This window comes from Hemiscyllium ocellatum, chromosome 23 (genome assembly GCF_020745735.1).
Source record: "Hemiscyllium ocellatum isolate sHemOce1 chromosome 23, sHemOce1.pat.X.cur, whole genome shotgun sequence".
NCBI lineage: Eukaryota > Metazoa > Chordata > Chondrichthyes > Orectolobiformes > Hemiscylliidae > Hemiscyllium > Hemiscyllium ocellatum.
The window spans coordinates 26,915,639-26,939,608 of NC_083423.1; the positions used below are offsets into that span (position 1 = coordinate 26,915,639).

Consider the following 23,970-nt stretch of genomic DNA (forward strand, 5'->3'; position numbering starts at 1 on the left):
ATCCCTTTATGTATTTTATAAGTCTTAATGTGATTATCTCTCATTCTTTGAAACTCTAGACAATGTAGTCCCAGCTTGCACCATGTCTCTTCATAGACAGTCCTGCCATCCTGGGAACAAGTTTGGTTAATCCTCATTGCATTTCACTGTAGCAATACTACCTTTCCTGAGTTAAGAATATCAAACTGCACACAGTACTCTAACTATGAACTAACCAATCTCCTATAGAATTGAAGTAAGACTATGTTAACTTACTGTCCTTAAATACTTTGTAATAAAGGCTACCATTCCATTCGCATTCCTCATAGCTTCCTGAATCTGCAAGTTAGCTGTCAGTGACTTATCGACAAGGACACCTCGGTCCCTTTGTACATCAACACTTTTTAACCTCTTACCATTTAAGAAATACTCTTCATATATGTTTTTCCTATCAAAGTGGCTAACCTCACATTTTTCCCTATTGTATTCCATCTACAACGTTTCTACCCATTCACTAAGCCTGTCCCGATCCTTCTGAAGCCGCTTTACATCTTCCTCTTAACACATGCACTTACGATCAGCAAATTTAAAAATATTATCTTTGATGCCCATCTCCAAACCATTGATATGTATTGTAAACAGCTGGGGCCCAAGAACTGGTACTTGCAGTACCCCACTAGCAACAGCACACCAATGTGAGAATGATTTATTTGTTCCTGATGTTTTCTGTTTTCTAGCCAATCATTAATCCATGCCAGTACATTAGCTCCAATCCCATGTTTTTTAATCTTTCAAACCAGCCTCCTGTGGGGTACTTTATCAAAAGTATACTGCAGATACACAACAGTGACTCCAGGCTTAAGTTGTAAAACCTGGAGCTTAGATTTGTGTAGCTGGTGACAGTTCTTGCAGATGTGTTCTCCTGTGCCACGTGATATGTTCGTAACTACACACATAGCACAGGATGTATACTACATGTGACCCTTTGACCTGCCATCCTGTAACTCCTAAAACTATTTAGTACAAGTATAGACTTACTTGTCTGTACTTTCTTATTCAGAAAGAGAGAAAATAAATGTCAAGAGACCTAAACACAAACTACATACCCAACTTTCACTTTAAAGATTAGCAATACTGATGAAACCAATTCGCCAATCAGTTCTGAAGCAGGTTCACTGGACCCAGAACATTAACACTGCTTTCCCTCCACGGACACTGCCAGACCTGCAGAGGTTTTTCAGCAATTTCTGTTTGTGTCACCAATCAGTTGCTTTCCCTGTACTTGTTGGTACATCACCATTGGTCTCAGTATAGGTTGCCTCTCAATCCACGTCTTATTTCCTCTCCCACTCACCTCTCACTATGACTTTTATTTTGGAGTAAACCTCAATTAATCGCCTCTTTCTCTCTCTACCCTAAATTCCCATTTTGACCCAAATTCTCAGTTATTCACTATATCTCACTCCAGCAAAGTCTCCCTCATTCTGATCATATGGCTTACTCATCTTTTGTAACTATAGGTAGAATCTTTTCCGATTGGTGGAGCATTTTTGGAAAGGAGGAATGAATTAGAAAATGAGGTTAAAAGTTTAAAAAGAAAAGTAGCAGACCAGGTAAGCTGCAATTTTTAAAATTTGTTTTCAGGATATGATATTGGCAAGGCAACATTTATTGTCGTTCCCGAATGCAGATTAAATGGTGATTGGCCTTTATCTCAAATCCTGCAGTCTTCCTGCCAATGATAACCTCCCAATTGTCATAGATAACAATCGGGTATTCATAAGTTTTTGATTGTGTCTTCCAAGCCAAATGGTGTTGATGGAATTTTATTGAAAAAAGTATGTTTACAACCATGAAGAATGGGTTGTAAACCTGTTTAGTGGAGAAGCAGGCCTTCCCTTAGCTTTTTAGCTGAACGCGTGATGACGACCAGCACCCTGTCAAAGGAAGCATTTCTACATTAGAAATTCAGGCAAGGCTGAGAATGGCTGAATGCTACATTGTTTCTTGAGGAGTCAACAACCAAAGGAATGGAAAGGACACATTGGAAGGCTCCACCCTTTATCCCTGTCTCTGACTCTATACTGGAGGTCCAGCTGTGATATGTGTGAAATGAAATGAAGTGCTGTCTCTTGCAGACAGGAGGACAAGCTAGTCAGTCTCTCCACGCTGGTATCAATGTAAGTGACTGAGAAAATGAGCAACAGGATTACAGCCCCATGAACTTGGAAACAGTACCCTAAGAGGTTCAACAAACCCATAAGAGCATTGTCCTACACTGCATCATTCTGGATCACCTCAGGCATGTCTACTAATTTCTTTCACTCCAGGTAACTCCTCCCTACATGAGTATGCACATTAACTTTCTTCACATAATCCTTCCCAATTCAAAATTCTCCGTTTCCTCTCCTTGCAAGAAAAGGGGAATACAGACCTTGAGGGAGAGGCAGAGAATGGAGTTGACTGTCCAGTGATAGCTGTCTTGGTGACTACATGCACATCCATCCTTTCATAGTGAAGAAAGTTGCTATTTTGAGCAACGACCTACCACAAAAGCCAAAGGTATTTAAGGCATTGATATTAGGACATGTCAGAAAGCTGATTGTCTGTCTTGAATGAAGAAAGATGGATAGGCATAGATAGTAGAAAATGAAATCTACAACTTAAATAGGATGAGAGTTGAAATGTGCTCAACATTTCATTTATCTACAAAAGCATAGAATCATATTTTCCACACAGCTCATTTTCATTCATGCATATTTTGCTCTTAACAACCTGAAATTGAATTTAATGATTTATTGTCACTTGCATTTTACAGTGAATAATACAACAAAATGCATTGAAAAGCTCCAACTGTCTCCACAATTGGTCACCATTTTGACTAGTTTAAGAATAAAAAGATATCACTGAAAGAGTCTATCTTTGTTACACCATCTCCGCCATGGGCCCTGAGCTGGCTCACAAATGACACCTCTGCCTCCATCCCTCCTCCACCGCATCACCACAGACTCACCAATGTAGGAGTCATCACTCTTTACATGCCATTTCTTCACCACTGTGCCCAACTTGCTGTCACTACCACCGCAGCCAGATCCTATCCTGAATCCACAAGCCCCATAATCAGGGGTTCCTGGCTCTGTTGCTGCCTTGGTGACACCAGGTGACCCGTTGTGGACGTACAGCATGGAAACAGAACTTTTGGTCCAACTCATCCATGCTGACCAGATATCCTAGATAAATATACTCCTCTTTGCCAGCAATTGGCCCATAATCCCTCTAAACCCTTCCTATTCATATACCCATCCAGATGCCTTTAAATGTTGTAATTATACCAATTTCCACAACTTCCTCTGGCAGCTTGTTCCAGACATGTACCATCCTCTGCATTAAAAGGTTGCCCCTTAGGTTCCTTTCAAATCTTTTCCCTCTCTTCTTAAACCTATGCCCTCTCCTTTTGGATTCTCTCAACCCAGGGAAAAGACCTATTTACCCTGTCCATGCCCGTCAAGATTTTATAAACCTCAAAAAGGTCACCCCTCAGCCTCTGAGGCTCTAGGGAATATAGTGCCAGCCTGTTCAGCCTCTCCCTATAGCTCCAACCCTCCAACCCTGACAACAACCTTGTAATTTCTTTCTGAATTCTTCCAAGTTCCGCAACATCCTTCCTATAGCCTCACCAACACTAGGAGTCCTCCTCTGATCCTACTGTAACCAGGAGTCTCTGGTTCCACAGCCAAGCCAGGTTGTTGCCACCTTGCCAAGAGTCTCATTCCAGCCACTGGCCTCCAAGATGTTAAAGCATAGAACATAGAACGTTATAGCGCAATACAGGCCCTTCGGCCCTCACTGTTGCGCTGACCTGTGAAAATAATCTGATGCCCATCTAACCTACACCATTCCATTATTATCCATATGTCTGTCCAATGACCATTTAAATGCCCTTAACATCAACGAGTCTACTACTTTTGCAGGCAGGTCATTCCATGCTCCTACTACTCTCTGAGTGAAGAAACTACTCCTAATATTGTACTAAATCTATCTCCTCTCAATTTAAAGCTATTTCCCCTCGTGTTAGCTTTCACCATATGAGGAGAAAGGCTCTCACTGTCCACCCTATCAATTGCTCTGGTTATCGTATAAGTCTTGATTAAGTCACCTCACAATCTTTTTCTCTCCAACAATAACAGCCTCGGTTCCCTCAGTCTTTCCTCGAAAGACCTTCCTTCCATAGCAGGCAACATCCTAGTAAATCACCTCTGACCCCTTTCCAAAGCTTTAACATCCTTCCTATAATGCAGTGACTAGAACTGTACGCAATACTCCAAGACTGGCCTTACCAGTGTCTTGTCCGGCTGAAGCATGACCTTGTGGCTCTGAAACACAATCCCCCTACCAATAAATGTCAACACACCATATACCTTCTCAACAACCCTATCAACCTAGGTGGCAATGTTCAGGGATTTATGCACCTAGACACCGAGATCTCTCTGTTCATCTACACTGCCAAGAATTTTACCATTAGCCCAGTATTCTGCATTCCTGTTATTCTTCCGAAGTAAACTACCTCACACTTTTCTGTATTAAACTTCATTCGCTACTTCTTAGGCCAGCTCCGTATCTTATCTATGTCCCTCTGTAATCCACAACATCCTTCAGCATTATCTACAACTCTGCGTACATTAGTGTCATAGGCAAATTTACTAACCCATCCTTTCATGCCCACACCCAGTTCATTTTTAAAAATGATGAACAGCAGTGGTCTCAAAATAGATCCTTGCGGTACGCCACTGGTAACTGAGCTCAAGGATGAACATTTTCCATCAACCACCACCCTCTGTCTTCTTTCAGTGAGCCAATTTCTGATCCAAATTGCAGGTGGAAGACAGGAAAAATTTCTGGCTGTAACAAGCTGCTCATTTTTTGAGGTATTGGAGGTGATTTCCTCGAATGCCAGGAGCACCAATTACTGTTTTATATGCTGTTGCGTTATTTTGGAAATTTGGAGAAAAGTCAAAACAACAGCATTTTTAAAAGGTAGAGGAGCAGACAAAGGAAGCGCATGGTCAGGCAGTGCAGGAGAGAGAGAAAGGAACCCATACTGCTAACTGATACAGCAGTGAACCTACACAGTTACTGCCTTTACTGTTTGAATTCATGTATCGCTGGACATTGGAGTACATCTGGGAAAATTAACAAGAAGTGAAATTCACAACTAATTTTAGAGAAACCTGTTTGGGAGAGGTCATATCACAGAAACAAGTAAGTGAATATTTTAAGTGTGGCCTTACAGTAAGTCTGCAGTAGTGAGTAGAGTGGGTTCTTTCTTGATTATATGTTATATTGAGATATGTCTCTTGATAAAACTTAAAAATATAAGCCATAAGTATTAAGTTAGCCTGGAGCTGTGTTTTGTAAAGGAATAAGACAGTGCTATTTTCTGGGTCTGTAATTTGAAAGAAGCAAAAATGGCCTTTAGCAGAGTGATATGCTCTTCTTGTCGTATGTGGGAGTTTAGGGAAAGTTAATATGTCACTGAGAATTAGATCTGCAATAAATGCCATTGGTTGTGAATCCTATCAGATTGAATGGATCAGTTAGAGAGACAGTTAGAGACAATGAAAAACTTACAAGAGCAAGGGGATGTGATGGATGGCAGTTATAGGAAGGGAGAGAAGTTGCAGATACAGTCACGTAGATGAGTAAATGCCAGGAAAGGTAAGAGAGGTAGGTAGGGTAGTGCAGAGTCCTCTGTGGCTGTCCCCATTTCAAACAAGTATGCCGTTTTGGAAAATGTAGGCGGTGTCGGATTCTCAGGAAAATGTAGCACAAACAGCCAAATTTCTGGTACTGAGACTGGCTCTAACACAATGAGAGGTACGTCGGGTCCCAAGAGATCAATTGGGTTAGGGGACTCTCTAGTCCAAAGCACATGCTGATGATTCTGTGGCAAGCAGCGAAAGATCAGAATGGTGTGTTGCCTCCCTGGTGCCAGAATTAAAGATATCTTAGAGAGGGTGCAGAATGTTCTCAAGGGGGAGAGGGCCCAGCAGGAGGTCATTGTACACATTGGAACCAATGTCATAGGAAGGGAAAAGGATGAGATTCTGAAGGGAGAATATAGAGAGTTATGCAGGAATTTTAAAAATAGGTCTTCGAGAGTAGTAATATCTGGATTATTCCTGGTGCTGCGAACTAGTGAGGGTAGGAATAGGAGGATAGAGCAGATGTATGCATGGCTGAAGAGCTGGTGTATGGGAGAAAGATACACATTTTTGGATCATTGGAATCTCTTCTGGGGTAGAAGTGACTTGTACAAGGAGGATGGATTGCACCTGAATTGGAAGGGAATTAATATACTGGCAGGGAGATTTGCTCGAGCTCCTCGGGAGGATTTAAACTAATAAGGTTGGGGGAGGGGGTGGGACTCAGGGATATAGTGAGGAAAGAGGTCAATCTGAGACTGATACAGTTGAGAACTGAAGTGAGTCAAATAGTCAGGGCAGGCAGGGACAAAGCAGAGAACAAGGTAGGACTGACAAATTAAACTGCATTTATTTCAATGCAAGAGGCCTAACAGGAAAGGCAGATGAACTGAGGGCATAGTTACAAACATGGGACTAGAATATCATAGCAATTACAGAAACATGGCTCAGCGATGGACAGAACTGGCAGCTTAATGTTCCAGGATACAAATGCTGTAGGAAGGACAGAAAGGGAGGCAAGAGAGGAGAGGGAGTGGCGTTTTTGATAAGGGAAAGCATTACAGCTGTACTGAGGGAGGATATTCCTGGAAATACATCTGGGGAAGTTATTTGGGTTGAACTTAGAAATAAGAAAGGGATGATGACCTCATTGGGATTCTATTGTACACCTGCTAATAGTCAGAGGGAAATTAAGAAACAAATTTGTAAGGAGATCTCAGCTATCTGTAAGAATAATAGGGTGGTTATGGAAGGGGACTTTAACTTTCTGAACATAGACTGGGACTGCAATAGTGTTAAGGGTTTAGATAGAGAGGAATTTGTTAAGTGTGTACATGAAAATTTTCTGATTCAGTATGTAGATGTACCTACCAGAGAAGGTGCAAAACTTGACCTACTCTTGGGAACTAAGGCAGGGCAGGTAACTGAGGTGTCAGTGGGGGAGCACTTTGGGGCCAACGACCATAATTCTATTCATTTTAAAATAGTGATGGAAAAGGATAGACCAGATCTAGAGGTTGAAGTTCTAAATTGGAGAAAGGCTGATTTTGATGGTATTAGACAAGAACTTTCGAAAGCTGATTGGGGGCAGATGTTCGCAAGTAAAGGGATGGCTGGAAAATGGGAAGCCTTCAGAAATGAGATAACAAGAGTCCATAGACAGTATATTCCTGTTACGGTGCAAGGAATGGCTGGTAGGTATAGGGAATGCTGGATGACTAAAGAAATTGAGCGTTTGGTTAAGAAAAAGAAGTAAGCATATGTCAGATATAGACAAGATAGATTGAATAAATCCTTAGAAGAGTATAAAGGCAGTAGGAGTATATTTAAAAGGGTAATCGGGGGGGGGGGGGGGGGCAAAAAGGGGACATGAGATAGCTTTGGAAAATAGAGTTAAGGAGAATCTAAAGGGTTTTTACAAATATATTAAGGACAAAAGGGTAACTAGGGAGAAAGTAGGGCCCTTCTTCAGGAAAGGAGGGCTTTGAAGAAGGGCTTATGCCCGAAATGTCGATTCTCCTACTCCTTTGATGCTGCCTGACCTGCTACGCTTTTCCAGCAACACCTTTATAAGCTCTGATCTCCAGCATTTGCAGTCCTCACTTTCTCCTAGAGAGTAGGGCCCCTCAAAGATCAGCAAGGCGATCTTGTGTGGAGCCGCAGGAGAAGGGGGAGTTACTAAACAAGTATTTTGCGGTTTTTCCTGTGGAAAAGGGCATGGAAGGTATAGAATGTAGGGAAATAGATAGTGCAATCTTGAAAAATGTCCATATTACAGAGGAGGAAGTGCTGGATGTCTTGAAATGCATAAAAGTGGACAAATTCCCAGGACCTGATCTGGTGTACCCAAAACCTCTGTGGGAAGGTAGGGAAGTAATTGTTGGGCCCCTTGCTGAAATATTTGTATCATCGATAGTCACAGGCGAGGTGCCAGAAGACTGAAGGTTGGCTAATGTGGTGCCACTGTTTAAGAAAGGTGGTAAGGAAAAGCCAGGGAACTATAGACCAGTGAGCCTGATGTCGTTGGTGGGCAAGTTGTTGGAGGGAAACCTGAGGGACAGGATTTACATGCATTTGGAAAGGCAAGGACTAAATAGGGATAGTTAACATGGCTTTGTGTGTGGGAAATCATGTCTCACAAACTTGAATGAGTGTTTTGAACAAGTAACAAAGAGGATTGATCAGAGCAGAGCAGTGGATGTAATCTATATAGACTTCAGTAAGGCATTCGACAAGATTCCCATTGGGAGATTGGTTAGCAACGTTAGATCTCATGGAATACAAGGAGAACTAGCCATTTGGATACAGAACTGGCTCAAAGGTAGAGACAGAGGGTGGCGGTGGAGGGTTGTGTTTTAGACTGGAGGCCTGTGACCAGTGAAGTGGCACAAGGATCAGTGCTGGGTCCACTACTTTTCATCATTTATATAAATGATTTGGATGTGAGCATAAGCGAAAAGTTTGCAGATGACACCAAAATTGGAGGTGTAGTAGACAGCAAAGATTACAAAGGGATCTTGATTAGATGGGTCAATGGGCTGAGAAGTGGTTGATGGAAGTTAATTTAGATAAATGTGAGGTGCTGCATTTTGGGAAAGCAAATCTTAACAGGACTTATACACATAATTAGATTAGATTACATACAGTGTGGAAACAGGCCCTTTGGCCCAACAAGTCCACACCGACCCGCCGAAGCGCAACCCACCCATACCCCTACATTTACCCCTTACCTAACACTACGGGGCAATTTAGCATGGCCAATTCACCTGACCCACATGTCTTTGGACTGTGGGATGAAACCGGAGCACCCGGAGGAAACCCACACAGACACAGGGAGAACGTGCAAACTCCACACAGTCTGTCGCCTGAGTTGGGAATTGAGGCAGCAGTGCTAACCACTGTGCCACCGTGCCACCCACAATGGTAAGGTCCGAAGGAGTGTGGCCGAACAAAGAGACCTTGGAGTGCTGCATCATAGCTCCCTGAAAGTGGAGTCACAGGTAGAGAGGACAGTGAAGAAGGCATTTGGTATGCTTTCCTTTATTGGTCAGAATTTTGAGTATCGGGTTGGGAGGTCATGTTGTAGCTGTACAGGACAGTGGTTAGGTCACTTTTGGAATATTGCACCCAATTCTGGTCTCCTTCCTATTGGAAGGATGTTGTGAAACGTGAAAGGGTTCGGAAAAGATTTACAAGGATGTTGCCAGGATTGGAGGATTTGAGCTTTAGGAGAAGCTGAAAAGGCTGGGGCTGTTTTCCCTGGAGCATTAGGGGCTGAGGGGTGAGTTATAGAGGTTTGTAAAATCATGAGGGGCATGGATAGGATAAATAAACAAAGTCTCTTTCCTGGGTTGGGGAAGTCCAGAACTAGAGGGCATAGGTTTAAGGTGAGAGGGAAAAGATATAAAAGAGACCTAAGGGGCAACTTTTCATGCAGAGAGTGGTACGTGTATGGAATGAGCTGCTAGGGGAAATGGTGAAGGCTGGTACAATTGCAACATTTAAAAGGCATCTGGATGGGTATGTGAACAGGAAGGGTTTGGAGGGTTATGGGCCGGGTGCTGGCAGGTGGGACTAGATTAGGTTGGGGATATCTGGTCAGCATGGACAAGTTGGACTGAAGGGTCTGTTTCTGTGCTGATCACCTCTCTGACTCTATGACTGTAAATCACCTTCAATCCCGAAAGTCCGTATTTTGTGCAATCTTGAAGTCAACATACACCAGATCAACTGCTTTACCTTCATCGAGCTGTTTTATCACATTCTCAAAGAACTCAATAAGGTTAGTGAGGCATGACCTACCCTTCACAAAACTGTGTTGATTATCCCTAATCAAATTTTCCTTTCCAGATGATTATAAATCCTATCTTTTATAACCTTTTCCAACACCCTCCTCACAGACAAAGTAAGGCTCACTGGCCTATAATTACTAGGGTTGTCCCTACTCACCTTCTTAACGAGGGAACAACATTTGCTATCCTCCAGTCTTCTGGCACTATTCCTGTTAACAATGATGACATAAAGATCAAAGCCAAAGGCTATGCAATCTCCTCCCTGACTTCCCAGAAAATCCAAGGATGAATCCCATCCAGTCCGTGGTCTTATCTGTTTTCAGATCTTCCAAAATTGCTAAAACCTCCTCTTTGTCAACCTCAATCCCATCTAACCTTGAAGTCTGTATTTCCGTTTTCTCACTAACTTGCCCTTTTCCAATGTGAATGCTGACAAAAAGTATTCATTAAGCACTTCCCCATGTCCTCAGATTCCACACAAAACTTTCCACTACTATCTTTAATTGGCCCTATTCTTACCCTAGTTATTCTTTTATCCCTGATATACCTATAGACAGCCTTAGGGTTTTCCTTGATCCTATCGGTCAACAACTTCTCATGTCCCCTCCTGGCTCTTCTTAGATCTTTTCTGGCTAACATATAACTCTCAAGCCCCCATATGGGCGGCACGGTGGCACAGTGGTTAGCACTGCTGCCTCACAGCGCCTGTAGACCCGGGTTCAATTCCCGACTCAGGCGACTGACTGTGTGGAGTTTGCACGTTCTCCCCGTGTCTGCGTGGGTTTCCTCCGGGTGCTCTGGTTTCCTCCCACAGTCCAAAGATGTGCGGGTCAGGTGAATTGGCCAAGCTAAATTGCCCGTAGTGTTAGGTAAGGGGTAAATGTAGGGGTATGGGTGGGTTGCGCTTCGGCGGGTCGGTGTGGACTTGTTGGGCCAAAGGGCCTGTTTCCACACTGTAAGTCTAATCATATCTGAGCCTTCACACCTCATCCTCACATAAGCCTTTTTCTTCCTCTTGACAAGAACTTCAACTTCTTTAGGAAACCATGACTCCCTCTCTCAAAACCTACCTCTCTGCATGATAGGTTTATACTTATCAAGGACCCACAGTAGCTTTTCCTTGAATGAGCTCCACATTTCAAATGTGTCCATCCCCTGCAGTTTCCTTCCCCATCCTTTGCATCATACATCTTGCCTAATTACATCATAATTGCCTTCCACTTCCCCCCCGTCCCCACCCTGCACCACCCAGTTATACCTCTTTCCCTGCGGTATATACTTATCCTCCCCATTGCTATTGTAAACATTACCAAATTATGGTCACTATTGCCAAAGTGCTCACCTATCTTCAAATCTAATATTGGCCGGTTCATTCCCCAATACCAAATACAATATGGCATTGCCCCTTGTTGGCCTCCTGCACGCATTGAACAATAACTGACCCATCTAAACTACTTTAACTATGGTAATCCCAGTCAATATTTGGGAAGTTAAAGTCCACTATAACAACTACCCTGTTACTCTTGCTCCTATCATCTTTGCTATAGTTTCCTCTATATCCCTGGAACAATTCCGATGCCTGTAGAAAACTCCCAACAGGGTGACCTCTCCTTTCCTGTTTCTAACCTCACCCGAACTACCTCAGTGGATGAGTCCTCAAACATTCTCTCAGCTGCTGTAATACTACCCTTGATTAACAATGCTACACCATGCCCGCACCACCCCCCCCTCCAAACTTTTTAACCATCATCTCTGTTCTTGCTGAAACATCTAAATCCCAGAATCTGCAACAACCAGTCCTGTCCCTCCTCTAGCCATGTCTCTGAAATGGCCGCAACATCAAAATCCCAGGACCAACCCATGCTGCAAGTTCACCTGCCTTATTCCAGATGCTCCTGGCATTGATATACACACATTTCAAATCAATATCTTGGTTGCCAGTTCCCTCTCGCAACCTTGTAATCAACCGCCTGGACACTTTTTTTCAATTTTCTTTAATAATTTTCTTTTGCAGTCTTGATGGACTGAATGGTCTTATTGTCCCTTTCTAGCCACTGTTAAAGGAAACGCAGGCGTAGTGCTGCACATTGATCCTATAAAAATGGCGGAACCACATGCATCCTCCTGAACACCATCGCCAATACAAGATGGTGGCTGTTACCTCGGTTTGTCGCCGTACCAGCCGGCAGCCATTTTCCAGTTTGCTGACAATGGGACTGGGAGTTTCTATTTCTAGTCCATCAACCTCCCGTCAATGGGCAGCACAGTGGCTCAGTGGTTAGCATTGCTGTCTCACATTACCAGGGACCTGGGCTCGATTCCAGCCTCGGGTGACTGTCTGTGCAGAGTTTGCACATTCTCCCCGTGGGTTTCCTCCAGGTGCTCCAGTTTCATTCTACAGTCCAAAGATGTGCTGGTTAGTTGAATTGGCCATACTAAATTGCCCAAAGTGTTTCAGCGTGTGTACATTAGGTGCATTAGTAAGGGGTAAATGTAGAGTAGTAGGATCGGGGAATTGATCTGGGTGGGATACTCTTCAGAGGACTGGTGTGGACTAGTTGGGTCAAAAGGCCTGTTTCCACACTATAGGGATTCTATATATACACTGTCTCAATTCACCACTGCTCTCCAGAATGACAACCCTCCCACCCCCACGTTGCCTCACTGGTGCCACCATCTTGAAAAGTCTGGTGCCGTTGCTGCCTCCAATTGCTGGAGGATCTTTGTCACCACCCCAAATACCAGGAGGGTGTCCTTACTGTCTTGTCTGCCATGGCTGCCTCCAACCACTGGGACTGAAAGAACTGTGGATGCTGTGAATCAGAAACAAAAACAGAAATTGCTGGAAAAGCTCAGCAGTTCTGTGAAGAGGAATCAGAATTAGCGTTTCGGGTGCTGACCATTCCTCAGAATGATGATAGCTGGGAAAATGTTGGTTTATATGCAGAAGAAGGGTTGGGGGTAAGGCGTAAGGACAAAGGAGTTGATAATCTCTATCTCAGCTCTGCATAAGCTTGAAGAACAACACCTCATTTTCCACTTGGTGACCCTACTGCCTTCAGGACTCAGTGTTGAGTTCAATAACTTTAGGATTTGAACTCTCCAATGTCCTAGCCATCATCCTGACACACCAGGCCTTCTTACCACATAGTCTGCTATTACATATAACCCAATGTTAGCCATTAACAATCTCCATTAACAGCTATTCATCCTCCTAGCCAGAGTCTTATCCACTCCTTTGTTTGTCCAATTGTTCTCTGGGCTCTATCTCTACCTGTCATTTACTCGTTACCCTCTACCCCAGTCCTATATTCTGCATATAAACTGACATTTTGCTAGTTATTATTAGTTTTGAGGAGGGGTCACTGGACCCGAAACATTAACTTTAAATTCTCTTAATAGATGCTGACAGACCTGCTGAGCTTTTCCAGCCTGACTACTCCACCATAATCTTGAACACAAGAAGTATTCAGCAAATTCTTTAACTGAGAAATTGTTACTTAACATCAAATTTAATATACAGTAATTAGATGTTTACTGTTGATAAAGACCACTTTTTTTCAGGCTGTGGACTGAAAAGGGCGAAGGTACTGCTTTGAACCAGGAAAGCTGGATAAGAGATTGTTTGCATTTTTAAAAACAAGTTACTGGAACACATTGTGAGTTGTGTCTGCAACTATACCTTATTTGAGCAATGAGGAAGATCTTCCACAAAGTCACTGCCTGTATGAGTATTCAGGGCAATTCTGCCTAGGCATGTTCATTTGATTGGCTTTTCAAATGGCACTAATTATTATGTGTTCAGAAAAGCTCAGCATTGTAACAACTTCTTGATTGGTTCCTAAGCAAGTGGCTATACCCATATATAGACAATAAATCCAGCCTATAAAATGAAAGCATTTCTTTCTTTCTATGTGGAGAAATAAAAGAAAATCCCTAGTTGCCAGCTATTCACCCTCACCTTTCATTTGTAAACTGCTATCTGCAAATACCTCACTGAGAGAAGAAAGAGAAAACTCCCTTCAGAAACATTGAAAACATAAATTCTCAACCAGTGAATGAAAGACGGAGAATCCTGTCATCAACAAAGTGTTGGAAGGAGTTGAATGGACCCACAAAAAATTAACTCATTGATGCCTCTAGTTTGAACTGTTGTTATTGAAATGTGTTTCCCAGATTTTTGATTTTGTCCCCCATAATATTAATGACCTACATGTCTTTGAGTTTCTGTTTGTATGTTTATTGAAATTTTTAAAAGGGTGGAGTTTAAGTTATAAAGTTATAAATAAGCAATTCATGTCTCTATTCTATTAATTAAAAATGTTTAATTCCAATGAATAGTTATTTACTGATTATGGGAAAAACATCTGTTCTGCATATTCTTTTAACGGAAATAAGACAATTAAGTAGAATTGGAGAATTTATTGGTTTAATCAGATTTTATTAGTGATGTCTCAGGAAAACAGTGAAGCTTGATTTACAGTCCACTATCACCAATAAGTCATTACACGGTTAAATTCAACCTCTCCCTGTTGCTCAATTATCTGCAGTCAAGGAGTCAGTTGCTTGTGAGAGATGAACAACATTTGGTCATTATAATGCCTTTCATGCCTGGGCTGCTCATATTTCAAGTGGGTGTGACTTAATCGAGTCCAAAGCCTATAGAGAAACTAGGGCAGACATTTTAAGACTGTAAGTGAATGTATATTTACAAAAATAAAGGATTATTTAAAATTAAGTATCACCTGTGCACCTATGTGGCTTCAGTAAGATTCTTTTTCTTCCTCTTTCTTGCACTACATCCAAATACAGTCCTGATATCTGCATCTGGAGTGAAGGAAGTCTGCTCTGTAGTTGGCCTTGTTGGGTGGAATACTTTGCTGATTGTCTATGCGGGGCATTTGGCCTTGAGGGTCCAGTCCTGCTGAGAATGCCCCAACTAGATGCAGGGTCACACTCTCTGAAGGCTGGGAATTCATATGCTTGGGCATCATAGGCAGTGGGGAGGTGGAAGGGAGAAGCTTCTCTGGAGTGAGCTGCGAGAAAGCTTCTGTCATGAGTGTGGCTCCTCCTCCATCTGGGTGCCTACTGTACCACCTTGTCTCCCTGAGAGGAAGGTGATCTGACTTGAGGTTGAGGTCCCTCTCCTCTCTCTCACTGTACCATTAATGCTGAGCACCAGTGGCTAAAGTGGTAGTGTGCAGAACTGTGTGCATGTCTGGCAGACACTGGACTTATATCTGAAGAAGAGTCATACCAGATTCAAATGTTTACTCTTATTCTGTGTCCCAGATGCTGCAAGACCTAGAAAGATTCTCAACATTTTCTCATTTTATTTCAGACGTGCAGCATCCACAATTTTTAATTTATATTTGCGGCATGTGCTGAACCATGTTGGAATTAATAACTCATAAAAATATACATTCAAGTGTTTAATTCTCATTTAAAAATATCATTGTCTTCTGAACTATGACCATTAAACTGCCAACTTTACGTGCAGCTTTCTTTGACGGAGGTAGAGGTTAATTTATTGCGTAAACGGATGCTTGAAGAAGATAATCTCATCTCAGAACAAAGACGTGCACGTGAAGAGGTTATAAATCTAACCCGGCTTGCCCAGATCAGGTCTGATGAGAAAGATCAGAAAGCAAGGGATCTAATGAATATGCAGGTACTTCTGAATTTCTAATTTCTCATTGTCATTTTATAAATTATATTTTAAAATGTCAGGAAATATGCGCATTACAGCAACATAAAAAAATTAGCAATGAATACAAAATAATGTATATAAAAGAGGACAAAAATAGTTTATACTTCTGTTAAAGATGAATAACAAGACAAAATAAAATCAGAGGGCAAATTCTGCAATGTAGGTTAAATTTTTCTAGAACCATTGAATATTGGAGCCCCGGATCTGTTAAGGTGTCAATTTATACAAGTTGGTTATGTTCCTTCCACCAAGCAGCAACGGATGGAGGGGCAGTAAGGTTCTCCCTGGTCTAATCTTTTGAAGTCCCAATGTTTTCCATCAGATTCTTCATTTGAATCTACTCATCCCAGCAGATGAAAGTGATATTTGCTTGGAAATCAGGGTGGCTTTCTTAAATGTTCATATCAGTCTCCAATGACTTAATTGTGGCATGAAAATAATTTTAACAAAAGTTTTGTTTGGATAGAAGAACTGAGGTCAGAAAAGGTTCAAAAAGTTTCTTTCAGAGTGCTCCTCTGCATTACTTAAAGGAAGTTTGAATCTCCAGGTCCAGAACTCATTCTTCCACCACTCTCTCCCATGAAAGACAATTGGGAGGCACTAATGTAAACATTCCCAACTTATTGTATGAATGCTGGGAGACCGTGCTAAGGAAGAAAAGAATTTCTGGGAACCCTAAGTATTTGAGTGGAACTCAGAATCTCAGGTACCTTCTCACAGTCAAGCAGGTCTTCTTACATTTAAAAAAAATCATACTTTTTCTGCCTGTGTTTAACCCTGGTGATTCAAGCAAGGTAGGTACCAGGCACTGACCTCACAACACACTTGAGAGTCACTTCTCTCCTGCCTGTGATGACTGCTTTTTTAAACCAGGGAGTTAAAATTCTGGCAATTGTGAATAATTCAGTGAATATCCTGCTATCATTCATGATGAAGGAATAAAGCCAGTTTTAGAAAAAGAGAGATAGATTGGGAAACAACTACAAAGGTAGAAATGCAGACAGGAAAAAATGTAAGTTGGGACACAAATTAACTACTAGGAGAAACCTTTTTTTAAAAAAATGCTGTTTGTTCACAATATCAGAGATCAATCAATTATTTTGCACTGTTTTTAAATAGCATAAGCGTGAACGAACTATAGAAGAGCTGAAAGAGGAGAAACTAACCTTACAGAATTCTGAAAAGAAGCATAGACATATGCTGGTTAGGTAAGAACATCTTACTTTGTACAAGTCAATTTTTATCAATGCTTTCTTCTCTTTTCCAACCTAAGTTGTACTCCACTCCATGTTGCCCCATGTCATGGTCATTATCTATCCTTGTCGTGCACCTCAACAGCACACTATACTAATTCAAGAGTATTTACACTTTTCATACCTTATTCATATTTTGGCTAAGTTTGCATTCAATGATATATTTATTTGTAGCTTCCAGTTGAGCCCAAATATGTTTAAAATAGATTCCAGAATAATTTGTACACAATAATTTTCATATTTCTGCAACACATCTAGATAAACAAAAATAAATGTCCCATAATTATTCATACCTATAATTATCATAAGCAGTTGAGTACTGCATGCTGTCAGTAATAGACTCAAAAACTGGAACTATTATGAATATCTGTGTATATGCATTAGTCACAAGTAATTGAAGATAATATTGGAAATACTCAGCAGATGTGGCACAGTCTATGGAGAGAGAAATACACTCAACATTTGACTAAAGGAACTTCATAAGACCATAAGAAATAGGAAGAGGTGGACACCATTCAGCCCCTTGAGCCTGTTCCACCATTAAATAGAATCGTGGCTGATCGAACATACTTCATGTCCACTTTCCTGCCTTTCCCATAACCCTTGATTACCCCACTAATCAAGAATCCAGCTATCTTAAGGGGCTTGACAGGGTAAATGCTAAAACGATGTTTCCTCTCATGGGCACATCTAGGTCCAGAGGGTATAGTCTTGGAATCAAGGGATGCCAATTCAAGAATGAGATAAGGAACAATTTATTCTCTCAGAGGGTTACAAGTCTTTGGAATTTCTTCCCACAAAGCTGTGGAGGCAGAATCCTTGTGCATATTTAAGGCTGAGATAGATTCCATAGTTATTGGGACTGGAAGATCTGGACCAATTTTTTAATACAACATTGACCAACTCTGCAGGGAAAAAAAATCAATAAATACAGTGGTAATGATCTAGCTGCACAATAAAAAGTGTTGACTAAATATTGTTTTATTGTATTCTACTAAATGTTTTTTTTTTCTATAAATGGAGATTGTCACCATCATATTCAACCAAATATTTCTAATGTTTTCTTGGAAACAAAACAATAGACCAAATACTTTTCAGTAAACCTGTATATTTAAATCAAACCAGCAATTTGTTAAAGTGCAATAGGACCAGTGATCTGTCTATGTCAGATGTCTACAAGATAATTACAGTGTTCATATAACATTTTAAATGAAGGAAAGTGTTAATGTTCTTCTTTGTGTTGTAGCCTAAAGAATTTTGTCAAAGTATACCAGACCATCAAAAATGAAAGAAATAAATATGTTAATCTCATACAAAGTGCAGCACAGATATCTGCAGAAATGCGAGAAAAGATAAAAATTCTACAGAACGAAATGGAAATTCTCAGGACTACTACACTGCTCAAAGATAGGTAAATCCAAAATTCTAAACCATGGGAAACCGTACTGTGTAATTGAAGTGCACACCTCCATATTGAAATTTTTTTTAAAAATCATTTAACAATTTAACAGACAAAGGCTAACATATGTTCATCAAAAATAATTTGTGCCCTTTACCTCTCATGCCATGCACAGATAGTTTCTATTTTACTTGTAAGTTTACAACTTTGATAAGATTGTATATCAGTATGGAGAAAAAAAAAGAATTAAGTTATTTTCAATATTTATCACCACTGTTTATTCACTGTGCTTCAGTGATGTGTCTATTTCTTTATGGGAATTACAAGAAATAAAACAGTTCAAGTTTATTTCAAGGAACCACCAAAAGACTAGCATTCTATTTCATGACTGACTTAAAAGGAAGAAAAATCACCTTCCACTTTTTGTTTTATTTAATAGCATCTCAAATGAATTCACATATAATTAATTGCTGTGAAATGTAGTAGCTATTTTGCATTTAATAAGGCACATAATTATCAAAAGGATAAATAATCAATTAATAATCAAATAATCAATTTTTGCTGATGCCAACAGCAAGAGGAATGTTGGTTAGTACAAATTGTTGGTGAGGAGAACTTCAAGTTATGTCATTAATTCTTGAACCTTTAGAACAAGATAAAGAAGGAAACATATGTCTTTCTTCATACTGATATGCAATGTTTTCAAAGTTGTAAACTTACAAGTCAAATAGAAACTCTCTGTGCATGGCATGAGAGGTAAAGGGCACAAATTATTTCTGTGAACATATATTAGCCTTTGTCTGTTAAATTGTTAAATGAAAATATATTTTTTGAATTTCAAAACAGTGTATTGTGCACTTCATTTACACAGCTGGGATCACGTGAATCCCCACAGGAGTGTGAGGGCAGTAGGAGTATACTGAAGAGGGACATCAGGAGAGCAAAAATGGGACATGAGTTAGCTTTGGCAAATAGAGTTAAGGAGAATCCAGATAGTTTTGATAAGTACATTATGGACAAAAGAGTAACCAAGGAGAGAACAGGACCAATTTGAAGGTCGACGTGGCTGTCTGTGTATGGAGATGGATGAGATTTAAATGAATATTCCACGTCAGTATTTACTATGGAGAGGACATAGAAGCTAAGGAACTTGGAGAAATAAATGTTTTGCAGAAGAGAAGCTGCTGGAAGTCTTAAGATGCATAAAGGAAGATGAATCCCCAGGAGCTGGTTATGTGTTTCCCAGAACATTGTGGAAAGCTAGGGAAGAATTTGTTGGGCCCTTTGCTGAAATATTTGTGTCATCAGCCATAGGTGAAGTGCCAGAAGACTGGACATTGACTAAGGTGATGTTATTTTTACAAAAAGACTGTAAGGCTCCCAAGAACTATAGACCAGTGAGCCTCATGTTAGTGGTGAGTAAGTTGGAGGGAATTCTGAACGCTAGGATTTACATACATTTGGAAAGGCAAGGACTGATTAAGGGTAGTCAACATCGCTTTGTGCATGGGAAATCATGTTTCACTAAATTGATTTTTTTGAAGAGGTGACAAAGAAGGTTGATGGAGTCAAAACATTGTCTGTATGGACTTCAGCAAAGCATTCAACAAGGTTCCACATAGTAGACTGGTTATTACGGTTAGATCAAATGGAATCTAGAGGATCCAACCAATTGGATATAAAATTGGCTTGAAGGTAGGAGACAGAGGGTGGTGGTAGAGGGTTGCTTTTCAAGGGAGGCCTGTGACCACAGTATGCCACAAGGATCGGTACTGGGTCCACTGCTTTTCATCATTTATATAAATGATTCAGGTGAGAATATAAGAGGCATGATTTACATAAGTCTGCAGATGCCACCAAAATAGGCAGTTTAGTGGACAGTGAAGAAGGTGCCATTGTAGGACCTTTGTTATGATAGTACTCACCACTGCCACTATGCGTCGGTGGTGGAGGGAATGCATGTTAAAGGTAGTGACTGAGATCCTGATCATGCACAATGCTTTATCCTGGATAATGTCAGGTTTCTTAAGTGTTGTTGGAGCTGCAGTCATCTAGGTATGTTCCATCACATTCTGTTGTATATCTTGTAGATGGTGGTCGGGTTTTAATGAGTAAGTTAATCACCGCAGACATCTCTAGTAATCTCTAATATTCATGTATACAATGTTCACTGTGTGACTTCATCTCATATCCACCACAGCCAGCTTCAAAAATACAAGTTAAAGCATTCTAACAGCCATGTCATCAGAGATAGCCTGCGGAGAGCAATATGCAAAATCGACCAGGTTCTTCGAGAATTGGGAGAAAAGAGAGAAGGCCAAAAGATAAAAATTGTTAAACTTAGTTCTCTGATTAACCAGGCTGAAGAGGAAATGATACAGCTCCGCAAAAAATACGAGAATGTCGTTCAGGTTCGCAATGAAAGGTAATCTGACAAAATAGCTGTTATATAATTTTTAAAATTATTTGTTTAACCAGAAGTTGATTGGAAAAAGGATGAAACCTACTTGATTGGATAATGTAATGCGAAACTTAATTCTGGCTTCTGAGCCTCACCTGCTGAGAGTTTAAACAATACCTTTGCAATTTGACTAGCATTAGGATTGGTCAGTGAGGAGATCTGGAAATTTAGTGTATTCTAACTAGAATTGAGGCATCTTGACAGAAAAGGAAAAAATGGTTGACAAGACAAAAGCAATGAAAAGGGGGTTTTGAAAAGGAAATTCTGTAGAAAATGTACTATTTTCGTATGCATACCATTTATTTCCTTCCTCTTTCTCACTTACTACAACTCACAATCATAGCATCCATTTTCTTGTTTAATACTCTAAGCAGAAAATTAGCTGTGAGTATAAAGTAGTTTTATTCTTACATTACTAAAATAACATAACAAAAAATACACCTAAGCTTACAAGCTAATACTTCTATTATATGACAGTTTAAAATCTTTTAGGTTTGGGAATGTTATGTCTGAATATCTTAACAATCACAATGATATTTTCTCAATTAATATAAAACTAGCATTGCCAATCTCAATGACTAATAATATATGAATAAGATCAATTTCTCAGAAATCACATATTTCAAATCTGTAGTTTGCTGCAGTTTCGTCAGTAGGGAATTAATTATAAACAAGACATGTAGTGTTCTATTTTTATTATAAGAGAAATTTCTCTTTCCCACATACATAAGAACAGTTTTAAATTAAGAAATGTCTTTCAACTTTAAACATTTTTACTTCATTTTAGAAGTCATGTTACAAGCGTTATTACTCAAGTAATAAAATCAAACAGTTTATATAATTTCCTCAGGAAAGCAACCAACATAATCAAAGACCCCTCCCACTCCAGTTATACTCTCTTCCACCCTTTTCCATCACTCAGAAGATTTTAAAGTTTAAATACATATACAAGTAGATTCAGGGGCAGCTTCTTCTGATCTCTCTCTCTCTCTCTCTGGACCTTCTCTGCAGTTGTAACACTGTATTCTGAACTCTGTTCTGCTACCCTGAATGGTACAATCTGCCTTGTATATGGCACAAAACAACACTTTTCACTGTATCGTGATACATGTGACAACAATAATCAAACTCAAACTCAATTTTCCTGAGATTCTTTTCATGTCACTACATACATGTAAAATGGATATAATATTTTTCAAACATCTGTCCTATAACTATTGGCACCTTATAAATGTACAGCATTTTCAGTGTTGGTTGGAAAAATTGTATTGCATTTAATTGTTGAAAAAAATACATTTTGTTGAAGCTTTTCATCTGCAGTCATCAATTTGCAAGGAATATGAAAGGAACATGCTGATTGCTTGACAAGCAAATTGATTAGTCAAAACTTTTCTATGGGGAATGCAGTGGTTAAATTTAATAAGGTAGGTCAGTTCTTATGAGTCAAATCACTACTGTGGCAAATGAACTAGAGAATGACTGTCACCTATTTTGTTTAATTGAAACAGGCAGAGCATCTGTGTGTGTTCTTTCTGTTTGCAAAGAACAGGAGTCTGTGTATTAATACATATAACTTTCAGTACACTCTTCTACCATACTTCATGCCCAGCTGACAACCTTAGTATTAGCGTAATTTTATGCACACTTAATATTATTAGCAAATACTATCTAATTGTGGAGTCCCATCTGATGTTAGATACTGTGTTGCAAGTTTTGCAAGCATGGGCTGATTGGGTATAGTCATTACCTAGGAGAAAGTGAGGACTGCAGATGCTGGAGATCAGAGCTGAAAATGAGTTGCTGGAAAAGCACAGCAGGTCAGGCAGCATCCAAGGAGCAGGAGAATCGACATTTCGGGCATGAGCCCTTCTTCAGGAAAATGTCCAGCAACACATTTTCAGCTATAGTCAATACCTTGCTTGTTGTGAATACCTGAAGGAAATGCTGTTTGACGTGATCTGCCAGTCTTTGGCTTTCATATCTGGCACTGAAATTCAAATACCACATAAATTATTCATGTGACAGGATGAACGTCTGTTTGACTTGATAGAGAATTGTTTGTGGTGAACACAATTCACTTTGCTACTGCATTGTAGTGGCATGAAACACCCAGTTTCACCTGTTGCTCAAGTTTTTGAGATAGAAGTAAAGGTAAAATAGCCATAGTCTTATCAGACAAAAATTTTATTTATTTGAGAGATGTGGATGTCACTGGTTAGCCAGCATTTACTGCCCATCCCTAGTTGCCTTTGATGTGCTGTCTTTTTAGATAGAGACAACTGGTGGTGGTTTAACCTGAGGGTCTACACAGCCCAGGAAAGCAGAGATTGAGGAGAATCCTTCATGCTAATCTCAGCCAGTGTAGGAATTGAACCCATGTTGTTGTCATCCCTTTACATTGCAAACCAGCTTTTGAGATACCTTGTCCTGATAAACACAAGATAAAAAGCTACACAAAATATGACTTATTTCTGTGCTACCAAGGATGATTTATATTTTGTTAATACAATGCAACCTGTGTAAATAGATATCTGGAAAAAAAACACTTGGCAAAATTCAAATAATTTAAATGCTTTTAGTGTGTGTTTTATATACATGACTAAATTTAGAATATTGGATAATTTTAAATTTTGAGCACAATGAAAAACATTGTAGCTTTACTAACCGAAAACAAGAGGTTTGGAATATAAGGTTAAGCAAAAAAAAAGTCAAGAAAAACGCAGATGCTGGAAATCAGAAACAAAACCAGAAATCTCTGGGAAAACTCAGCAGATCTGGCAACATCTGTGGAGAGAAAGTAGAGTAAACATTTTGGGTCCAGTGATAATTTGTTTTGGATACAGGATTTCTTGAATCTTAAAGCAGCTTGTGAAGTTAGATGAATGTGAGCCTGGAAGAAGCACTCCTGTTTCATGGCCACTACATTCAACACAAACAACATAACCATATGCCAAACCATATGTTCTCCCCCAAGGAGTGCAACAATAGGTCTACAGAAAATATAATTTCAGAGGTGTCCATGAGCAATGCCACAGACAATCAATTGTTTCACCATCAGAATATGTCAAGCTGATGTTCAGTTGTTTCTAGTTAACTAAAAACAACTACAACAACTGACTATGCAAAAGCGAAGGAAGAAAGAAGAAAACAAACGATGGGTGAGGTATAAAATGA

At 40.1% G+C, this 23,970-nt stretch overlaps 1 protein-coding gene across 1 annotated transcript in view; it reads left to right on the top strand.

The window, feature by feature from the left end:
• ccdc146 (coiled-coil domain containing 146) overlaps nt 1-23,970 on the top strand; it is a 145,680-nt gene that overhangs the window by 89,935 nt on the left and 31,775 nt on the right. Inside the window, exons 9-13 of the mRNA XM_060842552.1 lie at nt 1,500-1,592; nt 15,474-15,644; nt 16,803-16,891; nt 18,183-18,347; nt 20,536-20,760. Coding sequence (XP_060698535.1) covers nt 1,500-1,592; nt 15,474-15,644; nt 16,803-16,891; nt 18,183-18,347; nt 20,536-20,760 — 743 coding nt within the window. The remainder of the gene's footprint in view (nt 1-1,499; nt 1,593-15,473; nt 15,645-16,802; nt 16,892-18,182; nt 18,348-20,535; nt 20,761-23,970) is intronic.